This window comes from Myxine glutinosa, chromosome 10, assembly GCF_964187855.1.
Source record: "Myxine glutinosa chromosome 10, kmMyxGlut1.1, whole genome shotgun sequence".
NCBI lineage: Eukaryota > Metazoa > Chordata > Myxini > Myxiniformes > Myxinidae > Myxine > Myxine glutinosa.
In genome coordinates, this window is record NC_136270.1 from 2,732,840 (window position 1) to 2,747,590 (window position 14,751).

The 14,751-nt window shown below is 40.1% G+C and overlaps 2 protein-coding genes across 3 annotated transcripts in view; both read left to right on the plus strand.

Moving 5' to 3' along the window:
• The window catches only part of LOC137434292 (trafficking kinesin-binding protein 1), a 1,208,017-nt gene that overhangs the window by 294,634 nt on the left and 898,632 nt on the right, over positions 1 to 14,751 (plus strand). The window lies entirely within an intron of this gene.
• Positions 1 to 14,751, plus strand: part of NT5C3A (5'-nucleotidase, cytosolic IIIA) — a 75,706-nt gene that overhangs the window by 45,634 nt on the left and 15,321 nt on the right. For both annotated transcript variants that reach the window (XM_068127183.2, XM_068127182.2), the window contains exon 3: positions 2,038 to 2,107. In XM_068127183.2, the coding sequence (XP_067983284.1) occupies positions 2,038 to 2,107 (70 nt within the window). The remainder of the gene's footprint in view (positions 1 to 2,037; positions 2,108 to 14,751) is intronic.

Here is a 14,751-nt window from a genome sequence, read left to right on the forward strand (position 1 = left end):
ACAGATATCTGAGGGTGACAAAGCACAAAAAAGCCAGAGGGTGCATGTCTTCACAAGGTACCACGAGGTTTTAGATGAGGGAGGCAGGTTTGAAAGCTCATTCTTGAGATTGGACATGTGTTGTTTTCTGGACATGTCTTTGTGGAATGATCTGAGGTTGTTTTCAGTTGGATTTGCATTGCAGGCGGAGAAGCCAAGTTGTTTTAAGGTGGAGTACCAAGAGTGGGTGGATGGGGGAGATAATTGAAGAGATGGGATGAATCTGTGCATAAGAGAGAGCAGGCTTCTGTGGAAGACTTTCTACGCTGAATTAATATCGATGACTGGATATAAGAGACAGTCCTAATATATATATATATATATATATACACTGTAACCCCGATATAACGAACTGCTCGGGAGACATAAAAAAAGTTCGTTATTTTGAAGTGTTCGTAATACTGAATAACGTACGAATCACCATACTATCACACCTATTCATATGCAAAACAACAAACTCTTTGTATTGTTCATTCATGAACATTTTATTGTTCGATTGTACGAATAAAAAACTTTAAAAAGCATTGCTGTTGTGTCATTGTTTAAAAGTTCATGTATAACTAAAATGTTCAAGTACATATAATATTCACCTCATGTTCAATTTACTGCGTGAAGAAACTGGTAATCTTGGATATACTCTTGGAGGTGGCGTTTGGTCTGGAATGAACTCGGCAGCCGCTGCATCGTCACGTGACTTGTCTTCCCCGGAAATCTTGAGTGCGCGTATACCATGACGATTTTTCCACCGATAGAGCCATCCAGTATATCTGACTATCCAGTATATCCAGTATATCTGACATCCAGTATATATAAAACTGAAATATCACATTGACGTGATCTTGGTTCAATCTTGTTCAATTCTTGTTCAATCATGTTCAATCAATCAGTTCAATCTTGGTTTCATCAGACCACAGAATCTTGTTTCTCACAGTCTGAGAGGTCTTATAGGTGCTTTTTTGCAAACTCCAAGTGGGCTTTCATGTGTCTTTCACTGAAGAGAGGCTTCTGTCTGGCCACTCTGCCATAAAGCCCAGATCGGTGGAGTGTTGCAGTGATGGTTGTCCTTCTGGAAGTTTCTCTCATCTCCACACAGGATTTCGGGAGCTCAGCCAGAGTGACCATCTGGGTCTTGGTCACCTCTCTTACCAAGGCCCTTCTCCCCCGATTGCTCAGTTTGGCCGGGCGGCCAGTTCTAGGAAGAGTCCTGGTTGTTCCAAACTTCTTCCATTGAAGAATTATGGAGGCCACTGTGCCCTTGGGAACCTTCAATGCCGCAGAAATTTTTTTGTCGGCTTCCCCAGATCTGAGCCTCGACACAATCCTGTCTCTGAGCTCTGCAGGCAGTTTCTTCGACCTCATGGCTTGGTTTTTGCTCTGATATGCATTGTCAGCTGTGAGACCTTATATAGACAGGTATGTGCCTTTCCAAATCATGTTCAATCAATTTAATTTACAACAGGTGGACTCCAATCAAGGTGTAGAAACATCTCAAAGATGATCAGGAGAAATGGGAGGCACCTGAGATTAATTTCAAATGTCATAGCAAAGGGTCTGAATACTTATGTCAATCTGATATTTCAGTTTTTTCTTTTTAATAAATTTGCAAAACTTTCTAAAATCCTGTTTTCTCTTTGTCATTATGAGGTATTGAGTGTAGATTGATGAGGGAAAAAATGAATTTAAACGATTTCAGCATAAGGCTGCAACATAACAAAATGTGAAAAAAGTGAAGGGGTCTGAATACTTTCTGAATGCACTGTATGAAGTTATTAATTTTTCTAATTCTGTTCATGCTGCTGCTTTCCATTGAATTAACTTGTAAAAATATTTATTTGCAGCAAATGAACCTATAAAACGTACTGAATACTTGCTGTTAAAAAACGTACTGAAGGGGTCTGAATACTTTCTGAAGTGTGTGTGTGTTTTTGTGTTTTTTTTTTTTGTTCTTTTGCTTGTTTTTACCATGGTTTGCTGAACAATATTTCCTGTTGTTTTCAGGTTGTTTCAGATTTCGACATGACACTGAGCAGGTTTTCCTATAATGGGAAAAGATGTTCTACTTGCCACAGTAGGTGAAAACATTTTTGCACGACTATTCGTATGACACAGGAGTACCCTGATGGTGTCACTTAAAGTCACAACAATTACACTGAGACACGATTGGTCCATCACTACAGGCCATTTGGGGACAAGACAATTATTTAACAATAAATAAATTGAACTCACGGTGCTTTGGCTGTTAGCTACAGGCAAGGTTGTTTGCTACCTTCACAGGTTGTTAGTTTAATAATTGCTGTTAGCAATTGTCCCACTTTGTTTTCCTCCTTATCGCTGCTGGTGGAATTAAGTAATTGTTTTGCTGATACGTTTAACCAAAAGGCAGCATGTTGTATTTCACAAACATATCACATATTTAAAAGCCTGTATATCTGTGTGTCATTGTGGATGTAAAATGAAGTAAAACGTATCCAAAATATGTCATGGCTGTGGTTGTTGTTTGTGTGCTCCTTCCATGTAGTTTTATATTTTTTTATTGCTTCGAGAATTATTACTATATTTCCTTTTGTGTGCTCCTTCCATGTAGTTTTATATTTTTTTATTGCTTCGAGAATTATTACTATATTTCCTTTTGTGTGCTCCTTCCATGTAGTTTTATATTTTTTTATTGCTTCGAGAATTATTACTATATTTCCTTTTGTGTGCCCCTTCCATGTATGTGAATGGTTCCTGCTGTCGTATAATAATTAATGTTACCGTTGGAACTGCAACATTAAAGCTCGAGGTCCCGCTTCTTCTTCTTCAAACTTTGAAACACAGGCTTTTACAACGGGCAAGTAAATGTGATTCTAGGAGTTTTTTGTTTCAACTAAATCGATTATTAGCTTTCCAACCATTAAATTGATTATTACCTTTCCAATGGTAGCATTTGTATTATTCTATGACAGCAGAAACTCTCTAGAGTAAAGCGTTATTGACGGAGAAACTCGGCTCCTTTTACATATTGGTTATTAATTTTTATTTATCAAATGCATATTGATTGGATCTTGATTTGACCTCAAGTTTTGGCTGCTCGTTGCATCATTACTGGTGTGCAGCTGCACGAATTCCTACGCTGTCCCTGCACATTACAGCAGGAATTGGGAATTTTGCCAGCGTACCGGAAACGATGCGCTAGTTTTATGTGAAAGACCGTGCAGTAGTTCAGATTCACCAGCAACCAATGCTGGCAGAAGAGTCCCCATCTGTGCCATCTGAGGGACAGAGCACTTCATGATGCAACGTTTGCCTTGCGGAATATGGAACAAGGCCCACCAGTGTTTGCGTCCTCCCTTCCCTCTTTTATGATAACACATCTGTTCCAAAAGGAATGTATAATGACTGAAACATGGTGTTACTGTCTGTAAGAGGCTGTTCTGTTGACGTGGATAGTAAACATATCTGTTGAGTTTATTGTCTCGTGGAATGTGGTCATTCTGAATCGTGGTTTGGTTTTTGCCCACACTGATGAAGACAACAGCTTGTACAAGTTTCTCCAAAACCATGCTCTCAGAAAATTCCTCCTTTTTCCTTATTCCCTTTTTCCTTATTCCCTTTTTCCTTATTCCCTTTTTCCTTATTCCCTTTTTCCTTATTCCCTTTTTCCTTATTCCTTATTCCCTTTTTCCTTATTCCCTTTTTCCTTGTTCCCTTTTTCCTTGTTCCCTTTTTCCTTATTCCCTTTTTGTTTATTCCCTTTTTGCTTATTCCCTTTTTCCTTATTCCCTTTTTCCTTATTCCCTTTTTCCTTATTCCCTTTTTCCTTATTCCCTTTTTGCTTGTTCCCTTTTTCCTTGTTCCCTTTTTGCTTGTTCCCTTTTTCCTTATTCCCTTTTTGCTTATTCCATTTTTTCCTTATTCCCTTTTTCCTTATTCCCTTTTTCCTTATTCCCTTTTTCCTTATTCCCTTTTTCCTTATTCCCTTTTTCCTTATTCCCTTTTTGCTTATTCCCCTTTTTGCTTATTCCCTTTTTCCTTATTCCCTTTTTCCTTATTCCCTTTTTGCCTATTCCCTTTTTCTTTATTCCCTTTTTTCCTTATTCCCTTTTTCCTTATTCCCTTTTTGCCTATTCCCTTTTTCTTTATTCCATTTTTCCTTATTCCCTTTTTCCTTATTCCCTTTTTGCTTGTTCCCTTTTTCCTTATTCCCTTTTTGTTTATTCCCTTTTTGCTTATTCCCTTTTTCTTTATTCCCTTTTTCCTTATTCCCTTTTTCCTTATTCCCTTTTTCCTTATTCCCTTTTTCCTTATTCCCTTTTTGCTTATTCCCTTTTTGCTTATTCCCTTTTTCCTTACTAGGGCATGCCCGTACTATATCTATATCTAAAATTATATCCCCCCCCCCTCTATTTACATGAAATGGTTTGGTCCAAAGCGAACGGCTTGCGAGTACGGTGACAATCCCCCCCCCTCTATTTACATGAAATGGTTTGGTCCAAAGCGAACGGCTTGCGGAGTTTGGTAAAGAAATCGCCATAGCATGCACAAACGCGCAGGAAAGCGAAAGAATCGCAAATTAGTTTTAATTAGTTTTAAAACATCGTTTAACGCCAACATAGCGGCAACATAGTTTGCCAACGTGAAATAAATGAATACGCTCTCAAATGTGCCGTCCGAGGCAGAGTCTGTTCGCCACGTTCGGCACACGTGATAGCTCGCTGCTCTCTGATTGGTTGAATCGTTTTTTGGACATAGCTCGGTAACTACTTGTCCGATTAATATGAAACCTTGAAAAGGCACATCCTCGGGTCCCCAGCAATATACCTGGCAAGTTTAAAGTATATCGGACCCGTGGTTGTCGAGAAACAGCGGTCACAGACAAACAAACAAACATACACACAGAGATTAGTGGAATTATAGATAGATTCCCTTTTTGCCTATTCCCTTTTTGCCTTTTCCCTTTTTCCTTATTCCCTTTTTCCTTATTCCCTTTTTGCTTATTCCCTTTTTGCTTATTCCCTTTTTGCCTATTCCCTTTTTCCTTATTCCCTTTTTCCTTATTCCCTTTTTCCTTATTCCCTTTTTCCTTATTCCCTTTTTCCTTATTCCCTTTTTGCTTATTCCCTTTTTCCTTATTCCCTTTTTGCCTATTCCCTTTTTCTTTATTCCCTTTTTCCTTATTCCCTTTTTGCTTGTTCCCTTTTTCCTTATTCCCTTTTTGTTTATTCCCTTTTTGCTTATTCCCTTTTTGCTTATTCCCTTTTTCCTTATTCCCTTTTTCCTTATTCCCTTTTTCCTTATTCCCTTTTTCCTTATTCCCTTTTTCCTTATTCCCTTTTTGCTTATTCCCTTTTTGCTTATTCCCTTTTTGCCTATTCCCTTTTTCCTTATTCCCTTTTTCCTTATTCCCTTTTTCCTTATTCCCTTTTTCCTTATTCCCTTTTTCCTTATTCCCTTTTTCCTTATTCCCTTTTTGCCTATTCCCTTTTTCTTTATTCCCTTTTTCCTTATTCCCTTTTTCCTTATTCCCTTTTTGCTTGTTCCCTTTTTCCTTATTCCCTTTTTGTTTATTCCCTTTTTGCTTATTCCCTTTTTCCTTATTCCCTTTTTCCTTATTCCCTTTTTCCTTATTCCCTTTTTCCTTATTCCCTTTTTCCTTATTCCCTTTTTGCTTATTCCCTTTTTGCTTATTCCCTTTTTGCCTATTCCCTTTTTCCTTATTCCCTTTTTCCTTATTCCCTTTTTCCTTATTCCCTTTTTCCTTATTCCCTTTTTCCTTATTCCCTTTTTGCTTATTCCCTTTTTCCTTATTCCCTTTTTCCTTATTCCCTTTTTGCCTATTCCCTTTTTCTTTATTCCCTTTTTCCTTATTCCCTTTTTCCTTATTACCTTTTTGCTTGTTCCCTTTTTCCTTATTCCCTTTTTGTTTATTCCCTTTTTGCTTATTCCCTTTTTCCTTTTTCCCTTTTTCCTTATTCCCTTTTTCCTTATTCCCTTTTTGCTTATTCCCTTTTTGCTTATTCCCTTTTTGCTTATTCCCTTTTTCCTTATTCCCTTTTTGCCTATTCCCTTTTTGCCTATTCCCTTTTTCCTTATTCCCTTTTTCCTTATTCCCTTTTTGCTTATTCCCTTTTTGCTTATTCCCTTTTTGCCTATTCCCTTTTTCATTATTCCCTTTTTCCTTATTCCCTTTTTCCTTATTCCCTTTTTCCTTATTCCCTTTTTCCTTATTCCCTTTTTGCTTATTCCCTTTTTCCTTATTCCCTTTTTGCCTATTCCCTTTTTCTTTATTCCCTTTTTCCTTATTCCCTTTTTCCTTATTCCCTTTTTCCTTATTCCCTTTTTGCTTCCCTTTTTCCTTATTCCCTTTTTGTTTATTCCCTTTTTGCTTATTCCCTTTTTCCTTATTCCCTTTTTCCTTATTCCCTTTTTCCTTATTCCCTTTTTCCTTATTCCCTTTTTCCTTATTCCCTTTTTCCTTATTCCCTTTTTGCTTATTCCCTTTTTGCTTATTCCCTTTTTCCTTATTCCCTTTTTCCTTATTCCCTTTTTCCTTATTCCCTTTTTCCTTATTCCCTTTTTCCTTATTCCCTTTTTGCTTATTCCCTTTTTTGCTTATTCCCTTTTTTGCTTATTCCCTTTTTGCTTATTCCCTTTTTGCCTCTTCCCTTTTTGCCTATTCCCTTTTTTCCTTATTCCCTTTTTCCTTATTCCCTTTTTCCTTATTCCCTTTTTCCTTATTCCCTTTTTCCTTATTCCCTTTTTCCTTATTCCCTTTTTGCTTGTTCCCTTTTTCCTTATTCCCTTTTTGCTTGTTCCCTTTTTCCTTATTCCCTTTTTGCTTGTTCCCTTTTTCCTTATTCCCTTTTTGCTTATTCCATTTTTTCCTTATTCCCTTTTTCCTTATTCCCTTTTTCTTTATTCCCTTTTTCCTTATTCCCTTTTTCCTTATTCCCTTTTTGCTTATTCCCCTTTTTGCTTATTCCCTTTTTCCTTATTCCCTTTTTCCTTATTCCCTTTTTGCCTATTCCCTTTTTCCTTATTCCCTTTTTCCTTATTCCCTTTTTGCCTATTCCCTTTTTCTTTATTCCCTTTTTCCTTATTCCCTTTTTCCTTATTCCCTTTTTCCTTATTCCCTTTTTGCCTATTCCCTTTTTCTTTATTCCCTTTTTTCCTTATTCCCTTTTTCCTTATTCCCTTTTTGCCTATTCCCTTTTTCTTTATTCCCTTTTTCCTTATTCCCTTTTTCCTTGTTCCCTTTTTGCTTGTTCCCTTTTTCCTTATTCCCTTTTTCCTTGTTCCCTTTTTGCTTATTCCCTTTTTCCTTATTCCCTTTTTCCTTATTCCCTTTTTCCTTATTCCCTTTTTGCTTAATCCCTTTTTGCCTATTCCCTTTTTCCTTATTCCCTTTTTCCTTATTCCCTTTTTCCTTATTCCCTTTTTCCTTATTCCCTTTTTCCTTATTCCCTTTTTGCTTATTCCCTTTTTCCTTATTCCCTTTTTGCCTATTCTCTTTTTGCCTATTCCCTTTTTCTTTATTCCCCTTTTCCTTATTCCCTTTTTCCTTATTCCCTTTTTGCTTGTTCCCTTTTTCCTTATTCCCTTTTTGTTTATTCCCTTTTTGCTTATTCCCTTTTTCCTTATTCCCTTTTTCCTTATTCCCTTTTTACTTATTCCCTTTTTCCTTATTCCCTTTTTCCTTATTCCCTTTTTGCTTATTCCCTTTTTCCTTATTCCCTTTTTCCTTATTCCCTTTTTCCTTATTCCCTTTTTCCTTATTCCCTTTTTCCTTATTCCCTTTTTGCTTATTCCCTTTTTTGCTTATTCCCTTTTTGCTTATTCGCTTTTTGCCTCTTCCCTTTTTGCTTATTCCCTTTTTCCTTATTCCCTTTTTGCTTATTCCCTTTTTGCTTATTCCCTTTTTTCCTTATTCCCTTTTTCCTTATTCCCTTTTTCCTTATTCCCTTTTTCCTTATTCCCTTTTTGCTTTTTCCCTTTTTGCTTATTCCCTTTTTGCTTATTCCCTTTTTGCTTATTCCCTTTTTTCCTTATTCCCTTTTTCCTTATTCCCTTTTTGCTTATTCCCTTTTTTCCTTATTCCCTTTTTCCTTATTCCCTTTTTTTTTTTTTTTTTTTTTTTTTTGTATACAAGATCGATGCTCGTGAAAGAGCGAACATTAATCACACAGACAGACAAACTGACACATAAAACATATAACATCGGGAGCAGTAGACAAGATGGGGAGAGAGGGGGAAGGACACAAACACAACATTTGAGAGCAGGGACCGAGAGACATGGAGACATGGAGACATCGAGAGATCTGAGAGAGGGCGAGGGCTTTGGGGGGGGGGGGGGCATGGGAAGGGGGCGGTGGGAGAGGTATAAAACATATGGACACTGCCAGGACTTCCAGGAAAGAAGTTGGAATTTCAAACAAGGTGGATCTGGGGTGAATTAGCGGGGGTAGAAAAGATCCAAGGTTTTGGATGGGGGAAGATAAGAGATGGTGGTGAACAGCTGTTTTAAAGACCTGGAGGGAGGAGTGGGATTGAAGGGAGTGAGGGAGTTTGTTCCAGAGGCGGGAGAAAAGAGGAATGAAAGAGTGAAGGTGAGCAGAGAGCCGAGATTTCGGCAGTTTAACCATCAGAGGGTTGCTGGCAGATCTTGTGCGACCTGTAGGAATATTTGGGGGACAGAGCACAGAGAGAGCTGGGGGTGCAAGGCCGGAGAGGAGTCGGTAGAAGACAGAAAGACCACCTACCTGCCTGCGGTGAGTGAGTGAAAGGCCCTCAGAGATAGCTTCATCGCGGGAGATTCCAATAATTCTGAAAGCTTTGGTTTCAACAGCGTGAAGCCTAGCGAGGTGTGAGGCAGGAGCACCGGCCCATAGGGGAGAACAGTATTCCATTGAGCTGCGGATGAAAGCCTTGTATGTGGTGAGGAGCTCAGGTGTGCCGAGGAAGGACTTCGCACGACGGAGGATGCCCAGTCGGCGACTGGCTTGGGAGGCCAGCTTGGAAATGTGGTTTTCCCAAGAAAGATCATGGCAGATAGTGAGACCCAAAAGCTTGAGCGACAGAACTTCTTGGAGAGGATTGTTGAGAAAGTAGATGGGAGGGTTGTCCAGTCGATCTTTTCGGAGAGACATAGTAAGAGTGTGAGATTTGTCAGGATTGAAAGACATGTTCCACTTGTTTGACCAGTCTGTGATTTTGTCCAAGTCTTCAGAGAGTGAGGAGGCTGCAGACCGCCGATCTGAGGGAAGAGTAATGGAGCGGCAGAGAGTGGAGTCATCAGCAAAGAGATAGAGAGGATTTTCAAGAGAGTCAGAGAGATCATTGATGAAGACCAGAAAAAGCATGGGGCCCAGAACACTGCCTTGGGGAACTCCAGCCTGAACAGGAAGAGGAGATGAGAGAAACCCATTCAGGGCCACACGTTGACGACGACTAGAGAGGACGTCCGCCAGCCATGCGTGGAGATTTCCATGGATACCAAAGGAGGAGAGTTTGGTGAGCAGAGCGGGGTGCCAGACCGTGTCGAAGGCACGTGATATGTCGAGGGAGACAGCTCTAATTTCATGTTTGGCATTGAGGACCTCCATCCATTGTTGAGACAGCAGAAGCAGCATGTCCAGAGTAGAGTGACCTGGTCTGAAACCAAATTGATGATCAGAGATCAAGCCATTGGAGAAGAGGAAAGATTTCATATCCGAAGCAATGATGGATTCCATGACTTTGCTGATAATTGGGAGAAGGCTGATTGGTCTGTAGTTGCTAGGATCTGTTTTTGCACCTTTTTTGTGCAAAGCGGTGATGTTGGCTGATTTCCAAGCAGATGGCAGTTGACCTTGAGCAAAAGAGAGGGTGAAGAGAACAGAGAGAGGGTGAGATAGAGCGGCAGAGCAGGATTTTAGGACCCGTGGGCTGATGCTGTCGGGTCCAGTTGCAGAATCAGAGTCGAGGGTTGACAGAAACTTTTCCACCTTGTCAGGAGGAAAGAACACGGAGTCCAGGAGCAGCAGGGTACAACTGGGTATGGTGGGTACAGAGAGGGATGGGTTTGGGACAAAAGATTTAGAGGCAAACACAGAGTTGAGGCATTCAGCTTTTTCACGTGCGGAGTCAGCTGTGTAGCCGTTTGAGGTAAGGGAGGGGATGGAGGGGGAACAAACACCAGAAACGGATTTGACCAGATGCCACCAGGATTTGGAAGAGGGAGACAGATAAGAGAGTTCGGTCTTGAGAACGGAGAGATATTGTTTCCTGGCTCTCCTGAGGGTGGACACACACTTGTTTCGGGCTTTGTGAAAGGAAATGAGATTTCCTTCCGTTGGATTTGCTTTCCAGGAGACGAAGGCAAGTTGTTTCTGGGCAACAGCCTCACCACAAGATTCCGTGTACCATGGACGGGAGGAAGGGTATGACAACTGAAGACGAGATGGGATAAATCTGTGCATGAGAGAGAGCAATTTACTTTGGAAGAATTCCCAGGATGAGTTGATGTCAGAGGTGGTAGAGATGGGAGACCAGTCCAGATGATTGATGGCTGCTTGAAGACCGTGCCAGTTGGCCTGAGTGAAATGCCAGACTCGTCGACGCTGAGCAGGCTCCCTGAGGATGGTCAGAGAGATGTCCACTTTAACAAGGACATGATCAGATGATCCGATTGGAGCAGAAGAAGAGCAGCAGACATTTTCAGGGAAGTTAGTCATAACCAAGTCCAGAAGAGAAGATGTTCCGTTGACTGAGATCCGGGTCGGGAAATTGACAGATTGTGTCAGTCCCAGTGAGTCGCAGAAGTCCTTTGCTGAGGAGCCATGGCTGGTGAGAGAGGTACCCACACCCAGCCAACTGGCATGATGACAGTTGAAATCACCACATATGAGGAAGAGAGAGTTGGGATGAGTAGATAGAAGTTGGTCCATATTATCAGACAGCGAGATGTAGATGGAGTCATCACTGTTTGGTGGACGGTACAACACACATATGAACAAGCGGTGGGGGCGAAGGGGAAGCCGTAGACAGAGGTATTCCTGGGGGTGAGGTGGAGAGAGTGCAGTGCAGGGCGAGTGAGGAAGAGAGATTTTGATAAAGATAGCAACCCCACCTCCAGGACGAGGCTCAGGTCTATCATACCGGAGGAGGGAGTCGCCCGGGAGAGATACTAAGGAATCAGAGACATCATAAAGGAGGAAAGTTTCTGTTAAGCAGATCACGTCTGGTTTGACAGAAGCAACCTGTATGGAGAGATCAGTTAAGTTTGAACGAAGGCCCCGGATGTTTGAGGTCCATACCGTTAATGAAGAGGAAGGGGGAGCATCAGATACAGAACAGGGGGGAGGAGGGGTAGGGTAAGATGTGGAAGAGGTGGAAGAGGTAGGGAGAGCTGTTGAAGGTGTGTCAGAGATTTCAGAATAGCTCGGAGAAAGGGAAGGATGGGGCGGACAAAAGGTTTGATGGTGATTGGGTGAGGCACAATGAGGTGTTATTTGAGGAGGGGGAAGAGCGAGGCAGAAGGTTGGGGGAGATGGAGGTGAGAGTTGGAAGGGGGAAGAAGCGGGGAGGACGCTTTGAGGAGGGAGAGTGAGAGTGGGGGAAATTGAGAAGCAATGAGGGTGGGGAGATTTGAAGGGGAGGGGCGAGGGGGGAGTTTGGGAGGGAAGGGACAAGGGGAGGGATTTGAAAGGGATGGGATATGGGGGAGATTTGGAGGGGAGGGATGAGGGAGGAGTCTAGGAGGGGTGGGGCGAGGGGGTGTCTTGGCGGGGACGGGTGAGGGGGTAGTTTAGGAGGGAGGGGGCAAGGGGGGAGATTTGAAAGGGATGGGTGATGGGGAAGATTTGGAGGGGAGGGGTGATGGGGAAGATTTGCAGGGGAGGGGTTATGGGGAAGATTTGGAGGGGAGGGGTGAGATTGGATTTTAGAAAGTGTACGATTTATGGGAAACGAACATTTATTGCAAAATGAGTTTCTTGTGACCGAGTTAAAAATAAGAGAGTCAGGACGCTGGATGGAGGATGGAGTGCAGGAGAGTTTAGGGAATGTAGAAAAAAGGCACTATAGGAGATGGATATTTTTTTTGGGATGAATTGATTTGGTGAGCAAGTCGTAAGCAGCCTTTTAAAGAAGAAGAAGAAAAAGGTGTTATAATATATGACGGAATACATAACTTGAGGGGAAAGTGTAAACATTGAAGGTTAATAACAGTGAAAACTATCTGGGGAAATGGGGGAGAAACACGTGGTCGAAGAACGAACGAACGAATAAGAATGAATAAACGAATGAGAACAGAGAAGGGAATTATTATTATTATTATTATATATATTTTTTTATTTGAGTTGAGATTTACACAAGGAAGTAGGCTATGGGTGAAAAGACTCGGAATACAGAGAACGAAAGTTATTGGATCACAAACGACAGACCGCTGAGAGAAAAACAAAGCCTCAAGGTTGTACTGTACAAGGCCTCAAGACACGACACGAATTAACACGATTTTCAATACAGGTATGAAAGATTTGCACCGAGAAATCTTCGTCGGGACACAATATACGTACAACACCATAAATAAATACAGTTTTAACGAAAATACAAATGGGAACAATCACTTAACTTCGATTTCAAATCGTTCGCGACGCGGCAAAGGCCTTGCTCGCGACGCGGCAAACAGACGATCAATTTATGAAAGATAAACACCGAGAAACAACCAAAGTTGCACACAATAACTTCACACACCGAAAGATAAATACAGTTTCGACAAAATACAATTGTGAACAGACTTAACTTCGAAAAACGTGGAGACCGTGTGGAGCTTCGAAAATCCCTGCCACCGTCTCCGACATCTCCGATGAAATAAGGAAAAAGGGAATAAAGAAAAAGGGAATAGGCAAAAAGGGAATAAAGAAAAAGGGAATAAGCAAAAAGGGAATAAGGCAAAAACATCTCCGCTTATTCCCTTTTTGCTTATTCCCTTTTTGCTTATTCCCTTTTTTCCTTATTCCCTTTTTCCTTATTCCCTTTTTGCTTATTCCCTTTTTCTTTATTCCCTTTTTCCTTATTCCCTTTTTTCCTTATTCCCTTTTTTCCTTATTCCCTTTTTGCTTATTCCCTTTTTTCCTTATTCCCTTTTTCCTTATTCCCTTTTTCCTTATTCCCTTTTTGCCTATTCCCTTTTTCTTTATTCCCTTTTTCCTCATTCCCTTTTTGCTTATTCCCTTTTTTCCTTATTCCCTTTTTCTTTATTCCCTTTTTGCCTATTCCCTTTTTCTTTATTCCCTTTTTCCTTATTCCCTTTTTGCTTATTCCCTTTTCGCCTATTCCCTTTTTGCCTATTCCCTTTTTCTTTATTCCCTTTTCCCTTTTTCCTTTTTCCCTTTTTGCTTATTCCCTTTTTTCCTTATTCCTTTTGTCCTTATTCCCTTTTTCCTTATTCCCTTTTTCCTTATTCCCTTTTTGCTTATTCCCTTTTTCCTTATTCCCTTTTTCCTTATTCCCTTTTTCCTTATTCCATTTTTGCTTATTCCCTTTTTCCTTATTCCCTTTTTCCTTATTCCCTTTTTCCTTATTCCCTTTTTGCTTATTCCCTTTTTCCTTATTCCCTTTTTGCTTATTCCCTTTTTCCTTATTCCCTTTTTCCTTATTCCTTTTTTGCTTATTCCCTTTTTGCTTATTCCCTTTTTTGCTTATTCCCTTTTTCCTTATTCCCTTTTTCCTTATTCCCTTTTTCCTTATTCCTTTTTTCCTTATTCCCTTTTTGCTTATTCCCTTTTTCTTTATTCCCTTTTTCTTTATTCCCTTTTTCCTTATTCCCTTTTTCCTTATTCCCTTTTTCCTTATTCCCTTTGTCTTTATTCCCTTTTTCCTTATTCCCTTTTTCCTTATTCCCTTTTCGCCTATTCCCTTTTTGCCTATTCCCTTTTTCTTTGTTCCCTTTTTCCTTATTCCCTTTTTCCTTATTCCATTTTTGCTTATTCCCTTTTTCCTTATTCCCTTTTTCTTTATTCCCTTTTTCCTTATTCCCTTTTTGCTTATTCCCTTTTTTCCTTATTCCTTTTGTCCTTATTCCCTTTTTCCTTATTCCCTTTTTGCTTGTTCCCTTTTTGCTTATTCCTTTTTTCCTTATTCCCTTTTTCCTATTCCCTTTTTCCTTATTCCCTTTTTCCTTATTCCCTTTTTCCTTATTCCATTTTTCCTTATTCCCTTTTTCCTTTTCCCTTTTTCTTTATTCCCTTTTTGCCTATTCCCTTTTTCTTTATTCCCTTTTTCCTTATTTCATTTTTCCTTATTTCTTTTTTCCTTATTGCCTTTTGCCTCTTCCCTTTTTTTTTCCTTATTCCTTTTTTCCTTATTTCATTTTTCCTTATTTCTTTTTTCCTTATTGCCTTTTGCCTCTTCCCTTTTTTTTTTCCTTATTCCTTTTTTCATGCCTCTGCTGATGAACTTACTGGATGGAGGCATTATGTTTTTGGGTTCAGTGTGGCTGACCGTGTGTGCGCACATCCATGATAAGTTTTCGTTACCACGATAACTTAAGAACGACTGTAGGAATCTCAATCAAACTTGGTATAGGTATGTATAAATTATGTAGTTTCAGAAATTATATAGAAATTCTGTTTAACAAGCTAACTTGTGAACCAGTGATGGGATTTTGACCAAACTTATTATAAGTACATCTTGTAATGCAAATATGAACTGATTATATTTCAGCATCAAAGGTCCAGAGGTCATGTCAGGTAA